The 13890-nt window shown below is 47.7% G+C and overlaps 1 protein-coding gene across 3 annotated transcripts in view; it reads left to right on the top strand.

The window, feature by feature from the left end:
- LOC121704961 overlaps window positions 1-13890 on the top strand; it is a 17756-nt gene continuing 3866 nt past the window's right edge. The window contains exons 1-11 of one of the 3 annotated variants that reach the window (XM_042085566.1): window positions 1-224; window positions 1996-2070; window positions 3863-4044; window positions 4785-4854; window positions 5051-7235; window positions 7548-7682; window positions 8039-8168; window positions 9194-9322; window positions 10656-10760; window positions 11026-11189; window positions 12405-12555. In XM_042085566.1, the coding sequence (XP_041941500.1) occupies window positions 79-224; window positions 1996-2070; window positions 3863-4044; window positions 4785-4854; window positions 5051-7235; window positions 7548-7682; window positions 8039-8168; window positions 9194-9322; window positions 10656-10760; window positions 11026-11189; window positions 12405-12555 (3472 nt within the window). In that variant the 5' untranslated portion in view covers window positions 1-78. Of the gene's footprint in view, window positions 225-1803; window positions 2071-3825; window positions 4045-4784; window positions 4855-5050; window positions 7236-7547; window positions 7683-8038; window positions 8169-9193; window positions 9323-10655; window positions 10761-11025; window positions 11190-12404; window positions 12556-13890 lie in introns of those variants that run through there. The other 2 variants (XM_042085567.1, XM_042085569.1) reach the window with 2 other exon arrangements.

The raw sequence follows: 13890 nt of genomic DNA on the forward strand, positions 1-13890 counted from the left end.
GCAATATTAAGTTTGATATTCAAAAGAGCCTGACACGTTTGTCCCTCAGTGTAGGGGAAGCGAGGTTGTCGGATTTCCATGACACAGCAACTTGAGTGTCGGGGCCTGTGTTGTAGGAAGTGTGGGGTAAAAATAACACCGAAGCCTTGGAGAAGTCTGGCTACTAAGCATCCTTCCACTAATCCCCTACTGCCATTGTCTCCTCAGAGCCTCCACAACAGCAGGTAAGAATAGCAAACCTCAGAAATGCTTTGCCTCAAACATCTTTAACTATTTCTTTTTTAATACTTCCACATTTCTTATTCTAAATCCTTTCTATAACGTAACTTTGGGAGCAGTAACCATGGTAACCATAGCATAATTCAGGGGGTGTTTTATTGAAACTTTGTGCTTGTGCATGAGGGATCTATGATGGCTCCTTCAGTCATTTGCTATGAATACTATAAGACAATGGGGGTGGGTTTGAGCAGCAGTAACTGATAAAAGGTTGGCATCGACTCTATACCCAAACATTGGACGTTTTTTTTATCCTTTGGATAAAAGTGTCTCTTTACTTGTAACTGTATTTTCCTTCATAATAATAATTTTAGATGATATACTTAATTGTATTTATTGATGATGCATTACTAAACTCTACACAAAGCGAATGATGAAACCACCCTTTTATCTACATGTTAATTGATTGTGGATATACTTTGTTGGAAATTCATTGAGAGTGACAGTGAGGAAGTAATTTGTTGCTATGCAAGACCTGAAACTTTCAACCTATAGACCCTTTTAACAATAAAAACAAAAACAATGCTTGAACGTTCTATTTGGTTCCCAATCTACTTCCTCTGCATTAAGATAACATATGGAATGTTAAAATGGAAGCCTTGTGGGGCCAACTATGATGCTGATAATGGAACTCTCTTGAAAGGGTCTATAAGATTTTTGAGTGTAGTGCTCTAGAATCTTAGCTTTCTAGAATTTTAGCTTTCAAATTCTATTTGTGTGGCAACTCATTTCTTTCTCTGCGGAAGCCACTAAATCACAACAAATAAATTTAAAAACACTTATTGTTATTTCTATTTTCATTTTGGCAAGTAGCCCCTTAGTAATATATAAGACAATTGACCTCAACGACACTACAGTACATCAGTTTCTTAATGACCCATAAGTCCTTGCGCTTCGCATCAGGGTCCGGTTCTTCCTGTCGGGACTTATTTTCTGATTTTGACCGGGGGACAATACATTATCCCATACTTTGGTTAGGCCTACATGACCAGACCCCACACATTGTTGTAGACCGCTTAAAGAGGATCATCTGAAAGGTGAAGAGTAATTCCTGCGGGCTTTAGAGGTATTTAAGGAAAGGTGTCATTGAGGTCGCGTGTCTTATTAAAACGATCCTTGAGGAGCCGTGTCGGACCTTGACTGGCCAGGGAGTTGAGGACAGATTGTTTTGATCCTTGGCTCTCTCTAGTGAAAGGGTAAGAGAGAGGGAGGGAGGGAGGGAGGGAGGGGAAGGGATGACTGGTAGGCTACAGGAGTGTGAGAGGGAAGAGGAAGTAAGGGCACTGTATGTATGTGTGTGTGTGTTGGCCAGGATAGGCATGTTGGACAGAGAGAGGGAGAGAGAGTGAGAGAGTGTGTGTGGGTGTGTTGGCCAGGATAGGCATGTTGGAGTGAGTGAGAGAGAGAGAGAGGAAGAGAGAGGGAGGGAGGGAGAGTGGGTGTTTATGTATTTCAGAGGGGAGGGGTGGAATGCCATCTATGTGTGTGTAGGTATGGGTAGGTACAGTATGTGTGTGTGTGTGTGTATGTATGTGTGTGTTTGATAGAGGAGGCCATAGGGCATGTGTTTGAATGTGACTGGGGAGAGAGAGAGAGAGAGAGAGAGAGAGAGAGAGAGACTGTGACAGCTGAACAGATAGCTGAGAGCAGGAGGCTGCTAGCATGCCTGCTCATACGTGCCAAATCTCCACTGGCTATTTATAACGGCCTCCTCCTCAGATCCTTAACACCAGCCAGCCGGCCACTCAACACACTCACTCATACCCGGCAGCCAGACCAACTGCATGGAAAAAGGTGCGTGCTGTGTGTGTGTGTGTGTGTGTGTGTCTGTATGAGTATGTGTTTGGTGTACATCCGTGTCATTTACCTGTCTCTCCTCACCTGTAGTGATCGCTACCTGTGGCTCTGTACCTGTTAGTGGTAGAGGCAGTGCTAAAATGAGTGGGAGGAAATGGAGCAGTTTTATAACAGGAGCTACAGTAGTTCTCCGTAAATGTTCAGTTGTTAGACGGAACCCAGTGGATTAGACTTTGAATTCATTCTGATTTAATGCTTAGAGAACAAACTAACCAGCTTTTCTATATCTGAGCAGGCAAAAGGTATTGTTGGGTTTGTAGACTGCATGTAAGTAAACATGTAAACATGACTGAATTGTTTTTTTTGTGCAATTCAGTGTTGATGTAGAATGTATAAATGGAACTGAGTATTGTCTGGTCAAATCATCTTGTTGTTTTGACTTATCTTGTTGAGTTGAATTATGTAAATGTGTAGTTTAAAGTTTATTATGTAAATGTATAGTGTTTCAAAAAGTTTATTACAAACAGACTTCAAATTGATATAACTGATTTCAGTCAAAGCAACAACATGACTACTTCACAGTGTTATGGTCAATACATCTAATGAATGTGGTATAGATGTCTATGTGGAACTGAAACCTTCATGTCTGGGGTATGGCTAGAGTTTGGCCACAGTGCATTCATCATATACTGTCCAGTTTCAGCATTTGAGCCTTTTCAGTGTAGACAGTGAGCTTTTTAGTTGTTTTTTCTTGTTCTTTGTTGAATGAGAACAAACTGTTACATCAATATTCAATAAATATATTGTATGAAATAGATTCAAATACTTAATTATACAGTATGATCTATAAAATATTTTTAAAGTCCTCTAGGCTGACACTGGTGTGTTCAGTGACCCATTTAGCAGACACTTCTTGACCAAAGTGACATATATCATAATATCAGAATCATATGTCAGATGTTACAAGGGATCACATTGTCCCCGGAGCAACTTGGGGTTAAGTGCCTTGCTCAAGGGTACAACGGTGGAAGCCGGGAATTGAACCGACAACTTTCAGGCTACTGCACGCTAGCCCAGCTCCTTAACCACTACACTACCACCGCCCTACAGGCTACTGCACGCTAGCCCAGCTCCTTAACCACTACACTACCACCACCCTACAGGCTACTGCACGCTAGCCCAGCTCCTTAACCACCACACTATCACCACCCTACAGGCTACTGCACGCTAGCCCAGCTCCTTAACCACCACACTACCACCACCCTACAGGCTACTGCACGCTAGCCCAGCTCCTTAACCACTACACTACCACCGCCCTACAGGCTACTGCACGCTAGCCCAGCTCCTTAACCACTACACTACCACCGCCCTACAGGCTACTGCACGCTACAGCCCAGCTCCTTAACCACTACACTACCACCACCCCATGTTATGCCACGCCGCCACTTGTTATGGTATTTGTGACAATAAACAGCAAAATGTTCCCTCACATGAGAGATGCAGTGCCAGTGTAGCACATCTTTTTGTTGAATGAGATCAAAGTGTTATATCAATACTATAAATCTTCTTATGAGCTTCAATACTATAAAGCTTCTTCTGAAGTCAATTAAAAAGACTTTTAGGCTGAGCCTGGTGGGTTCAGTGGTGCATTTGTGTTGTGGTATCTGTGGCAATACCTAACATGATTGTAAGCCACAACTGACCCAGATGTAAGTGCTGATAAGTCACTGTGTTTCTTGTTGTCGGGCCAAGACAGTGGAATGGCCATACCCACCATGTTTAATTGCAGTGCCAGGATCCTGGTGGGAAGGGGAGGCTCCATTCTGTGCTCCCCCAGGGAGGAGGCTTGCGTGCGGGCCACGGAGAAGCACCAAGTGCCCCTGGTCCTGCCCGGAGCTGCGCTACCTGGCATGGACGAGCCTGGCACTGAGGAGGAGCCGCGCTGCGACTCCATCATCGCCCAGGAGGAAGGTAAGAGTGCAGAAGGATGGGCATATGTTTGGGCACGGGAGGGGTGAGAAGGCATACGTGTGGTATGGGAGGGGTAACAGGGCATATGTGTGGGTAAAGGAGGGGTAACAGGGTATATATGTGGTACGGGAGGGGTAAGAGGGTATATGTGTGGTATGGGAGGGGTAACAGGCCATATGTGTGGGTACAGGAGGGGTAACAGGGTATATATGTGGTACGGGAGGGGTAAGAGGGTATATGTGTGGTATGGGAGGGGTAACAGGCCATATGTGTGGGTACAGGAGGGGTAACAGGGTATATATGTGGTACGGGAGGGGTAAGAGGGTATATGTGTGGTATGGCAGGGGTAACAGGCCATATGTGTGGGCACAGGAGGGGTAAGAGGGCATATGTTTGGGTACGGGGGGGCTAAGAGGGTATAGAGTATGTGTGGTTATGGGAGGGGTAACAGGGCATATGTTTGGGTACGGGGGGGGTAAGAGGGTATAGAGTATGTGTGGTTATGGGAGGGGTAAGAGGGCATATGTTTGGGTACGGGGGGGGTAAGAGGGTATAGAGTATGTGTGGTTATGGGAGGGGTAACAGGGCATATGTGTAATCAATCAAACATTGACATTTGATATTTATAGACAGAGATGGGGGAGTGTTCACATCAGTGGAAAGCTGTGTGGGCATTTCTACTGGGATCACGCAGTTCCATTTGAACTGAAATTTGGCTTTTTTTGTGTGTTTTGTCTCAGGCGACGAGTCTGAGGAGTTCAGTCCCAACTGCATGGATTTCTATCTGAGCAAAGTCTCTCACAACACCAGGTGAACACACACACACACACACACACACACACACACACACACACACACAGAATCTAGTGACAACTTATCAATATCTGGGCACAGTTATATAATCTTTGGTGAAAGTACTGGTATTTTGCAGAGTTTGTCTTCTCATCTTTTTCATGTATGTAAATAACATAAGCTCTGTCTGGTGGTTTGTTGTGGGGATTGGCAGGCCCTTTGTGGGGGTTTGTTTGGGAAAGGGAGAGGATCTCTCCGAGTCCCAGGACGATGACTGTGCCTGGACCCCCAGCCGCAGCCAGAAGAGGCGCAAGAGACAGAGGAAGAAGGCAGAGCCCACCAAGGAGCGCTGGAACGAGAGATGGAGGGAGGGAGGGAGAGGGGGAGGAAGAGAGGTGCCACAGAGGGGTAGAGCAAGGGGTGACATGAGAGAGAGGAGGAGCAGAAGGATCCTGTCCGAGCCTAGTGAGCCGGCCAGCAGCAGCGATGAATGCCCACGCACCTCCAGAGCCCACCACAGGTGGAACCCCAATCCATGGGACCCAAGCCCAGGGAGGAGGCACCGATTTCAGCCTCACAGACTCAGTCCACCCCCCGCCTTTGCCGACCGCAAGGCCCCTCTCTGGGAGTCCCCCAGCCTGGACAGCCTCGGCAGCCTCCTCTCCCAGAGTCCAGATGGCAGAGGCAGCACAGACACCTCCAGCACACGCACGCCAGGGGGCGGAGACTCCGCACACACACACCACAGCACTCAGGTCCAGCTCGGCTCCTGTTCCTCCTGCTGTCCGTCGGAGCAGAGCCCCAGCTCGTCCCACTCCAACACCCCCGACTCCGCTCAGAGCTACAGCCTCTCGGAACGGAGCTCTGACTCATTCCCCCTGGACCATGGCTCACCGCTGTGCTGTTTGTGTCCAGGTTTCCCCGGCAACACAGTTTCCGGTTCCTCCACCTGTAGCTTGGATAGGAGTGTCACGACTGTGTCGTCATCGTGCTGGAACGGTCACTCAGATTCTAGATGCTTCCGTGCCAAGCTGGACGGAAGCCTCAGCCGCGTGTGTGTTCGGAGCACCGTCCCGTACACCTACGGCAGCACAGAGACTGGGACGACGTCCGACTCGTGTTGCACACTGTCCAGAAGCTTTGATGCTGTGGACGGCTCGGCCTTGCCTGGTCTGTGTGGGAGACCGAGGACGGACAGGTCGAAGGACTACAGCGTGGACACGTCGTCTTTGTCCCTCCGCAGCAGCACTGACGCCACCTGCACGTCCACCTCTTCTGCCTACACGGTGACGCGCAGCTTCGACTCGCTGTGTGCAGAGGACGTCGACTCTGAACGCTGTTCTGACTCTCACACAAACTCTAGCAGCACTCTCAAGCCGAGGAGAAGATTTGACTCCTCGACCGTGAAGGGCAGTTCTGACTCCCTCTGTACGAACGACGACTCGGACTCCTCTTACGTGTGTATGAACAGGGGGAAGGGCCCCTGCTTGGGCGTCGAGACTAACTCGGACTCGAGGTGTAGTAGCAGTGAGACGGTCTTTCGCTCGGACTCGTCCTGCAACACCGTGCGGCGGAGCTTCGACTCGCTGTGCGTGAACGATGAATCGGAGTCTGTGTACGTCTGCATGAATGGACGAGGAGGCTCCAACGCATCGTACAGCAGCACAGAGACGGCCAGGGACTCCGACTCGTCACTGTACAGCGTGGAGAGAAGCCTGGACTCCCCCTATCTGAGCGAGAGGGTTGTGGCCCTGTGTACCTGTCCTGTCGAGATGGAGGCCTCTCAGACGAGCACAGAGAGAAGCGTCCACTCTCTCTATCTAAGTGACAGCACTACCGCTCTGTGTACCTGTCCTGTTGAGACAGAGGCCTCCCAAAGTAGCATGGAGGTGTATCCCAACCTCTACTGCAGCGAGACGGACAATGGGGTCACCTCGGCGATGACCTCTGTGGTGACCTCTGACCCCTCCGTGTGTGACTCGTCATGCGGGGTCGACTCAGACTCTCTCAGCACCTCGGCCGTTGCGGAGTGGGGCTCGGTCTCCCTCGACGACAGCGAGAGGAGTGCTTCGGAATCCACTCCCGGTAACCATGGCAACTCATCGGACTCACTGTACCAGGCGGTGCTGGACTCGCCCACCTCGTCGCCCGGTAACAGTGCGGAGAGGGACTCCGCTGACGCTCTCGCGCAGACGCTGGAGGCGGGGATGCAGCTGGACTCGCCGGCCCACCTGGCCAGCCACCTGGAGTGGGTTCTGAAGGACCTCCGTGGCGTGGTGACCCAGTCGGACCGGCGCCTGGTGTCGCCCTTCTTCAGGGAACTGGTGAGAGAGACAGGCGACGACAGGGACAGAGAGAAGACTAGCGCCAACGAGGGCTTTCTCTTCCATCCCCAGAAGGTAATACACAATGAAGAAGAAAACGAACCTTCGTCTGCCTCAAACACTGCAAGCATATGTTTAGTATAATTAAATATTATTTACGTTAATTCATGAATTTAGAAAAATAATAATGTGTTGTTTATTTAACTTTAATAGATCAGTAGAGACATGGTACATGAAAGAAACAGAGGAAAGTCGGACAGAAGTTAGTTGTCTTTTTCTGTGCATGGAAATGACCTTGAACAGAAATAACAAACACAAACATGAGCATGTCTGCCTGTTGGCACATTTGTAGCGGCGTCTCCCATTTGCTGTGTGTCCCTATGTCAGCTTCTGCAGCCCAGGAACCTGATGTACCGTGAGGGTCAGCAGTACTCTCTGCTCCAGCACATTCAGAACGGCTCTTACGGAGACGTCTTCAGTGCTGTGGACCTCAACACTGGATTCAAGTGTGCGGCCAAAAAGGTAAGCGTGCAAGTCATTGAGGAGCCCCATGGCTTGCACTTATCATTGTTACACACATTATACTTGTTGCACATGTTACTGTGTCAATGTACTATTTAAACTATATTTAATGCTGAGTAACAAAGGGTAATACGACATTGGCTTTTTATAAGGGAGTACTCAGGTTATGTATTATTCATGTGTTATATTATAGATCATTATAGATAGACTGTATGACAAAGAGGCTTGAACTGAAATCAATGTTGAGAAGCTCATTACAACTGAACAGGATGTTATGTTGCCGTTATAAACTACATTTCCCATGAGTCTCTGCATTCAGTAGATGATAGTTCTGTGTTATGTTCTGTCCCCCTCAGGTGCCGCTCTGTAGTTTCAGCTGGGAAGAGGTGGGCACGTGGAGTGGCCTGAGCTCTCCTCGCGTCCTCCAGCTGTTTGGAGCTGTGAGGGAAGGACCCAACATCGTCCTCTTTATGGACCTCAAGACAGGTACACTCTTAGAGATGTTCTTCACTGGGAGAGGGGTGAAGCGTGGAGGGGAGAGGATGAGAGAGAGGAGAGGAGAGGAGAGGAGAGGAAGAGGAAGAGGAAGATGAGAGGAAGAGGAGGGGAGAGGATGAGAGAGAGGAGAGGACAGGAAGAGGAGGGGAGAGGAAGAGAGAGAGGAGAGGAAGAGGAGAGGAGAGGAGAGGAGGGGAGAGGAGGGGAGAGGAGAGGAGAGGAGGGGAAGAGGAGGGGAGAGGATGAGAGAGAGGAGAGGAAGAGAGGAGAGGAGAGGAGGGGAGAGGAGGGGAGAGGAGAGGAGAGGAGGGGAAGAGGAGGGGAGAGGATGAGAGAGAGGAGAGGACAGGAAGAGGAGGGGAGAGGATGAGAGAGAGGAGAGGACAGGAAGAGGAGGGGAGAGGAGGGGAGAGGAGAGGATGAGAGAGGAGAGGACAGGAAGAGGAGGAGAGAGGAGAGGACAGGAAGAGGAGGGGAGAGGAGGGGAGGGGAGAGGAGAGGAAGAGAGAGAGGAGAGGACAGGAAGAGGAGAGGAAGAGAGAGAGGAGAGGACAGGAAGAGGAGGGGAGAGGATGAGAGAGGAGAGGAAGAGGAAAAGGAGGAGAGAACAGAGGACAGGATGAGGAGAGGAAGAGAAGAGGGGTGGAAAAAAATGAGGAGAGAAAGAGGAAGAGGAGAGATGTTGAAGTTGTGGAGGAGCTCTGAGACTAGAGGAGAGTTGAGAGGGGCGGGAGATGCCAGGTTAAGTCTTTCTATCTATCCGTCTTCTTTTGCTGGAATATTATCCCTGCATGTGCTCACTGTGTCCCCAGCCTGGAGTTCAGTCTCTCATCTGCTCTGTCTCAAGGTCATGTCAGGATCCTCTTCTCTCCTCTTCTCTTCTCTTCTCTTCTCTTCTCTTCTCTTCTCCTCTCTTCTCATCCTGTCTTCATTGATTTCCTCTCTTGTACCCTCCACTTGTGCCTTTATTTACTCCATTATTCTCTTACTCTGTTTCTCTCTCTCTCTCCCAGGCTCCCTGGCTCAGCTGCTGAGGTGTCGGGGTCGTCTCCCTGAGGACTTGAGTCTGCACTACCACGTCCAGGTGCTGGAGGCCCTGGAGCACCTGCACAGGCGACGCGTGCTGCACCTGGACGTCAAAGGTGAGCACCCCACCCCACCCCCACCTCCCAGGAACACAGAAGCATTCAGGTCTGGCTGCTCGTCTTTTTACTCCGACCGTTTGATGCAGGCAGGCGTGACTCTGAAGTGTTCTCTGAGTCTAATGATGTCTGTCTGGTTTTTGAGTTCAGGTGTGCTTCATGCTTAGAACATGCCAGAGTGTTTTTCTGTTCATGAATATCTTGTCCTTTGATTAGTGTAATTGGCTATTATTACAGTGCATGAAAATGCACTGTCCTGTTATCCGAAGTCTTCTTCTTATTATTATTCTTCCCACCAAATTTCTGCGTCTAATTCAGCTTTAACTGTTTAACGTAGAAACTTTGTTCAAACTTTGTAACGTAGGTCTTGAAAAGGACACTTGAGGAATGTATTTTTCACTTTTGTAAACTTTATACTTTTTGAGATATTAACAAAAAACAAGCTTATTTTTCCCCATAGACTTTGCATTAGCACTATGACATCACAATGGACTAATTAACTTGATTTGCACCTGTATCAACCTCCAGCTGCTCAACTAGGACCCATCAAAGGGCCAGTTAAACTGATTGCACCTGTATCAACTGCTTTCTGCTTAACTAGGCCAACTCTCTCTGTGTCTCTCCATTCTACAAGGATATAAGGCACATTCCATCCAACTTTCTATCCATTCATCCTCTTCAAACCATTCACTCATCCACCCATTAAACTATCCACCAACATCCATTAAACAATCTGCTTATCAACATCCATTCAACTTTCTGTCTATCAACATCCATTACACTATCTACATTCAACTTTTAAACTATATACTCTGTCTCAGGGTTTAAGCATACAATCTGTCTCTCTTAAGACTACTATTTCCTCTGCCCACAACTGTTTGAAAATAAATGTCCTCACTACAATATTTCACTATTAAATAATTTAACTATTTAAACTACTCAACTATTTAACTGTTCAGCCATTTAAACAGTTGTTATCAACTATGGCTCCTACCAACTGTTTCCAAATAAAAGTTTGTTTGGTATTTTATGTTAATATACAGTATGTTTATATTTTCATGCACTGGTAATTTCCTCAAAATTAAATTTTCTAGTTTCTTTTTTGCTGTTTGTCGGATGTGGGTATTCAGATTTGAGGACTACCTGCTTGATCATGTAACATAGGTAATATGCCGCTTCCTGATCAAGGGTGTAATTGGCTGTCTGTCTAACACTGGATCTGTGATTGGTTGTCTCTCTGACACAGGAACTGTGATTGGTTGTGTCTCTGACACTGGATCTGTGATTGGTTGTCTTTTTGACACTGAATCCGTCATTGTCTGTTTGTGTGTAGTGGACAATGTGCTGCTATCTGAGGATGGGAGAGACTGCTTCCTGTGCGACTTTGGACTCTCAGAGATGCTGGACACCAATGGACAGGCACCTAGAGCATTCCGGGGTGAGTCACACACACACACACACACACACACACACACGCACACACACCCAAACGCACACACACACACACACACACACACACTCATAGATACACACACATAAATGTCTGTATGATTTCATGGCATATGAAGCTGCCGAGTCAGTAGTTAGGTAAGTGCGGAAGGCTTGGGTGCCTTACAGGGCTCCTCTATCACAAGGCCTATATTTAGCAGTGCTAAAACGGGACATGTGTTGTGTGTTGTGTTGTGTTGTGTTGCGTCTCCAAGGATACGGCCTGCGGGGGACAGAGACCCACATGGCACCTGAGGTGGCGAAGGGGGATGCGCGCGGGGCCAAGGCCGACGTCTGGAGCAGCTGCTGCATGTTGCTCCACATGCTCAATGGCTGCCACCCCTGGACCCGCTACTATGCCCACCCACTCTGCCTCACCGTGAGTACTATGCCCACCCACTCTGCCAACCCACTCTGCCTCACCTTGAGTACTATGCCCACCCACTCTGCCCACCCACTCTGCCCACCCACTCTGCCCACCCACTCTGCCTCACCGTGAGTACTATGCCTACCCACTACTATGCCCACCCACTCTGCCTCACCGTGAGTACTATGCCCACCCACTCTGCCAACCCACTCTGCCTCACCTTGAGTACTATGCCCACCCACTCTGCCTCACCTTGAGTACTATGCCCACCCACTCTGCCAACCCACTCTGCCTCACCTTGAGTACTATGCCCACCCACTCTGCCAACCCACTCTGCCTCACCTTGAGTACTATGCCCACCCACTCTGCCCACCCACTCTGCCTCACCGTGAGTACTATGCCTACCCACTACTATGCCCACCCACTCTGCCTCACCGTGAGTCAAGGCCACAGGCACGGAACATAGAACATATAGAACTCATAGAACCTTGACCCACTACTACGCTCACCGGCTCTGCCTTATGGTGAATCAAGGCCACAGACACGGAACGCAGAACATATAGAACTCATAGAACCTTGACCCACTACTATGCTCACCTGCTCTGCCTCATCGTGAATCAAGGCCACAGACACGGAACATAGAACTCATAGAAACTGGACCCACTACTACGCACACCTGCTCTACACCCGCTCTGCTTCATGGGAAGTCAAGACCACAGACAAGGAATCGAACACGCAGAGCACATAGAACTTAGACCCGTTACTACACTCACCCACTTGCTCTCACGTTGAACCACAGAGAGAACGTATAACACATAGAACATGCAGACAACATAGCATATGAAGTAAAACATGTACTACAGAACACATAGGTTTAGTTGAAGTGTAGTGTAGTTGTAGTGTTTAATAAGTTGTGTAGTTGTAGTGTTTAATATGTTGTGTAGTTGTAGTGTTTAAAATGTTGTGTAGTTGTAGTGTTTAATCACTATACCACTGGGCAATAAACCGCTAAACATCCTTCATCCTTTGTGCAGTGTTAACCACCCTTCTCCCTGATGCCCAGTGTGCTTCCTCCTCTGTGTTAACCACCCTTCTCCCTGATGCCCAGTGTGCTTCCTACTCTGTGTTAACTGCCCTTCTCCCTGATGCCCAGTGTGCTTCCTCCTCTGTGTTAACTGCCCTTCTCCCTGATGCCCAGTGTGCTTCCTACTCTGTGTCTGGCTGCAGATAGTGAGTGAGGAGCCGCCACTGAGGGAGGTCCCCGGTTCCTGCCACCCGCTGACGGCGCTGGTGTTCCGGGCCGGCCTGGTCAAGGACCCTGGGAGGAGGGCCTCCGCCACCGAGCTCAAGGAGAGGAGCAGCGACGCCCTCAGGGCAGGTACGCCTCCACCCACCTGTGCCAGGTGTCCTCTTCTCATGAGTGTGTGTTCATTAAGGTGTTATCTCATGAGTGTGTGTTTATTAAGGCATTATTAAGGTGTTATCTCATGAGTGTGTGTTTATTAAGGTGTTATCTCATGAGTGTGTGTTTATTAAGGTGTTATCTCATGAGTGTGTGTTTATTAAGGTGTTGTTAAAGTGTTCTCATGAGTGTGTGTTTATTAAGGTGTTATCTCATGAGTGTGTGTTTATTAAGGTGTTATCTCATGAGTGTGTGTTTATTAAGGTGTTGTTAAAGTGTTCTCATGAGTGTGTGTTTATTAAGGCATTATTAAGGCGTTATCTCATGAGTGTGTGTTTATTAAGGCGTTATCTCATGAGTGTGTGTTTACTAAGGTGTTATCTCATGAGTGTGTGTTTACTAAGGTGTTATCTCATGAGTGTGTGTTCATTATCTCATGAGTGTGTGTTTACTAAGGTGTTGTTAAAGTGTTCTCATGAGTGTGTGTTTATTAAGGCATTATTAAGGCGTTATCTCATGAGTGTGTGTTTACTAAGGTGCTATTAAGGCGTTATCTCATGAGTGTGTGTTTACTAAGGTGCTATTAAGGCGTTATCTCATGAGTGTGTGTTTATTAAGGCATTATCTCATGAGTGTGTGTTTACTAAGGTGCTATTAAGGCGTTATCTCATGAGTGTGTGTTTATTAAGGTGTTATCTCATGAGTGTGTGTTTACTAAGGTGTTATCTCATGAGTGTGTGTTCATTATCTCATGAGTGTGTGTGGTGACACTTTACTTGACAGTATCGGCATAAGACATTGTCATGACACATGAATCCTAACCTCTAACCCTAATCCTAACCTCTAACCCTAAACCTAACTTGTTATGACAAAAACCAAATGTCACTTAATAACAGAAGCGTTATGTCATAAACGTTTATGACTTTTTTATGACACATTCATGACCGTGTCATGTCACTCTTATGTCGATACTGTCAAGTGACGTGTAACCGTGTGTGTTTATTAAGGTGTTATCTCATAAGTGTGTTCATTAAGGTGTTATCAATAGTGTTAGTTATGGATGATAAACATATGTTACCCTCCACACACCTGTGCCAGGGTACCACAGGTGTTGTTGTCCTTCATTTGTGTGCTTATTAACGTGTTATTAACGTGTTATTAATAGTGTTAGTTGTAGTCCATGGGAGTGCTGGTGTTCAGCTGTTTATGTCATGTAATGGCAAAGTGAGAAGAAATATGCACTGATCTGTATGTAATGGTTACATGAAAATGTGTCTGTTTATTTTTCTGGGCTTTTGATGACGACAAAAG

The sequence above is a fragment of the Alosa sapidissima genome, chromosome 3 (assembly GCF_018492685.1).
Source record: "Alosa sapidissima isolate fAloSap1 chromosome 3, fAloSap1.pri, whole genome shotgun sequence".
NCBI lineage: Eukaryota > Metazoa > Chordata > Actinopteri > Clupeiformes > Clupeidae > Alosa > Alosa sapidissima.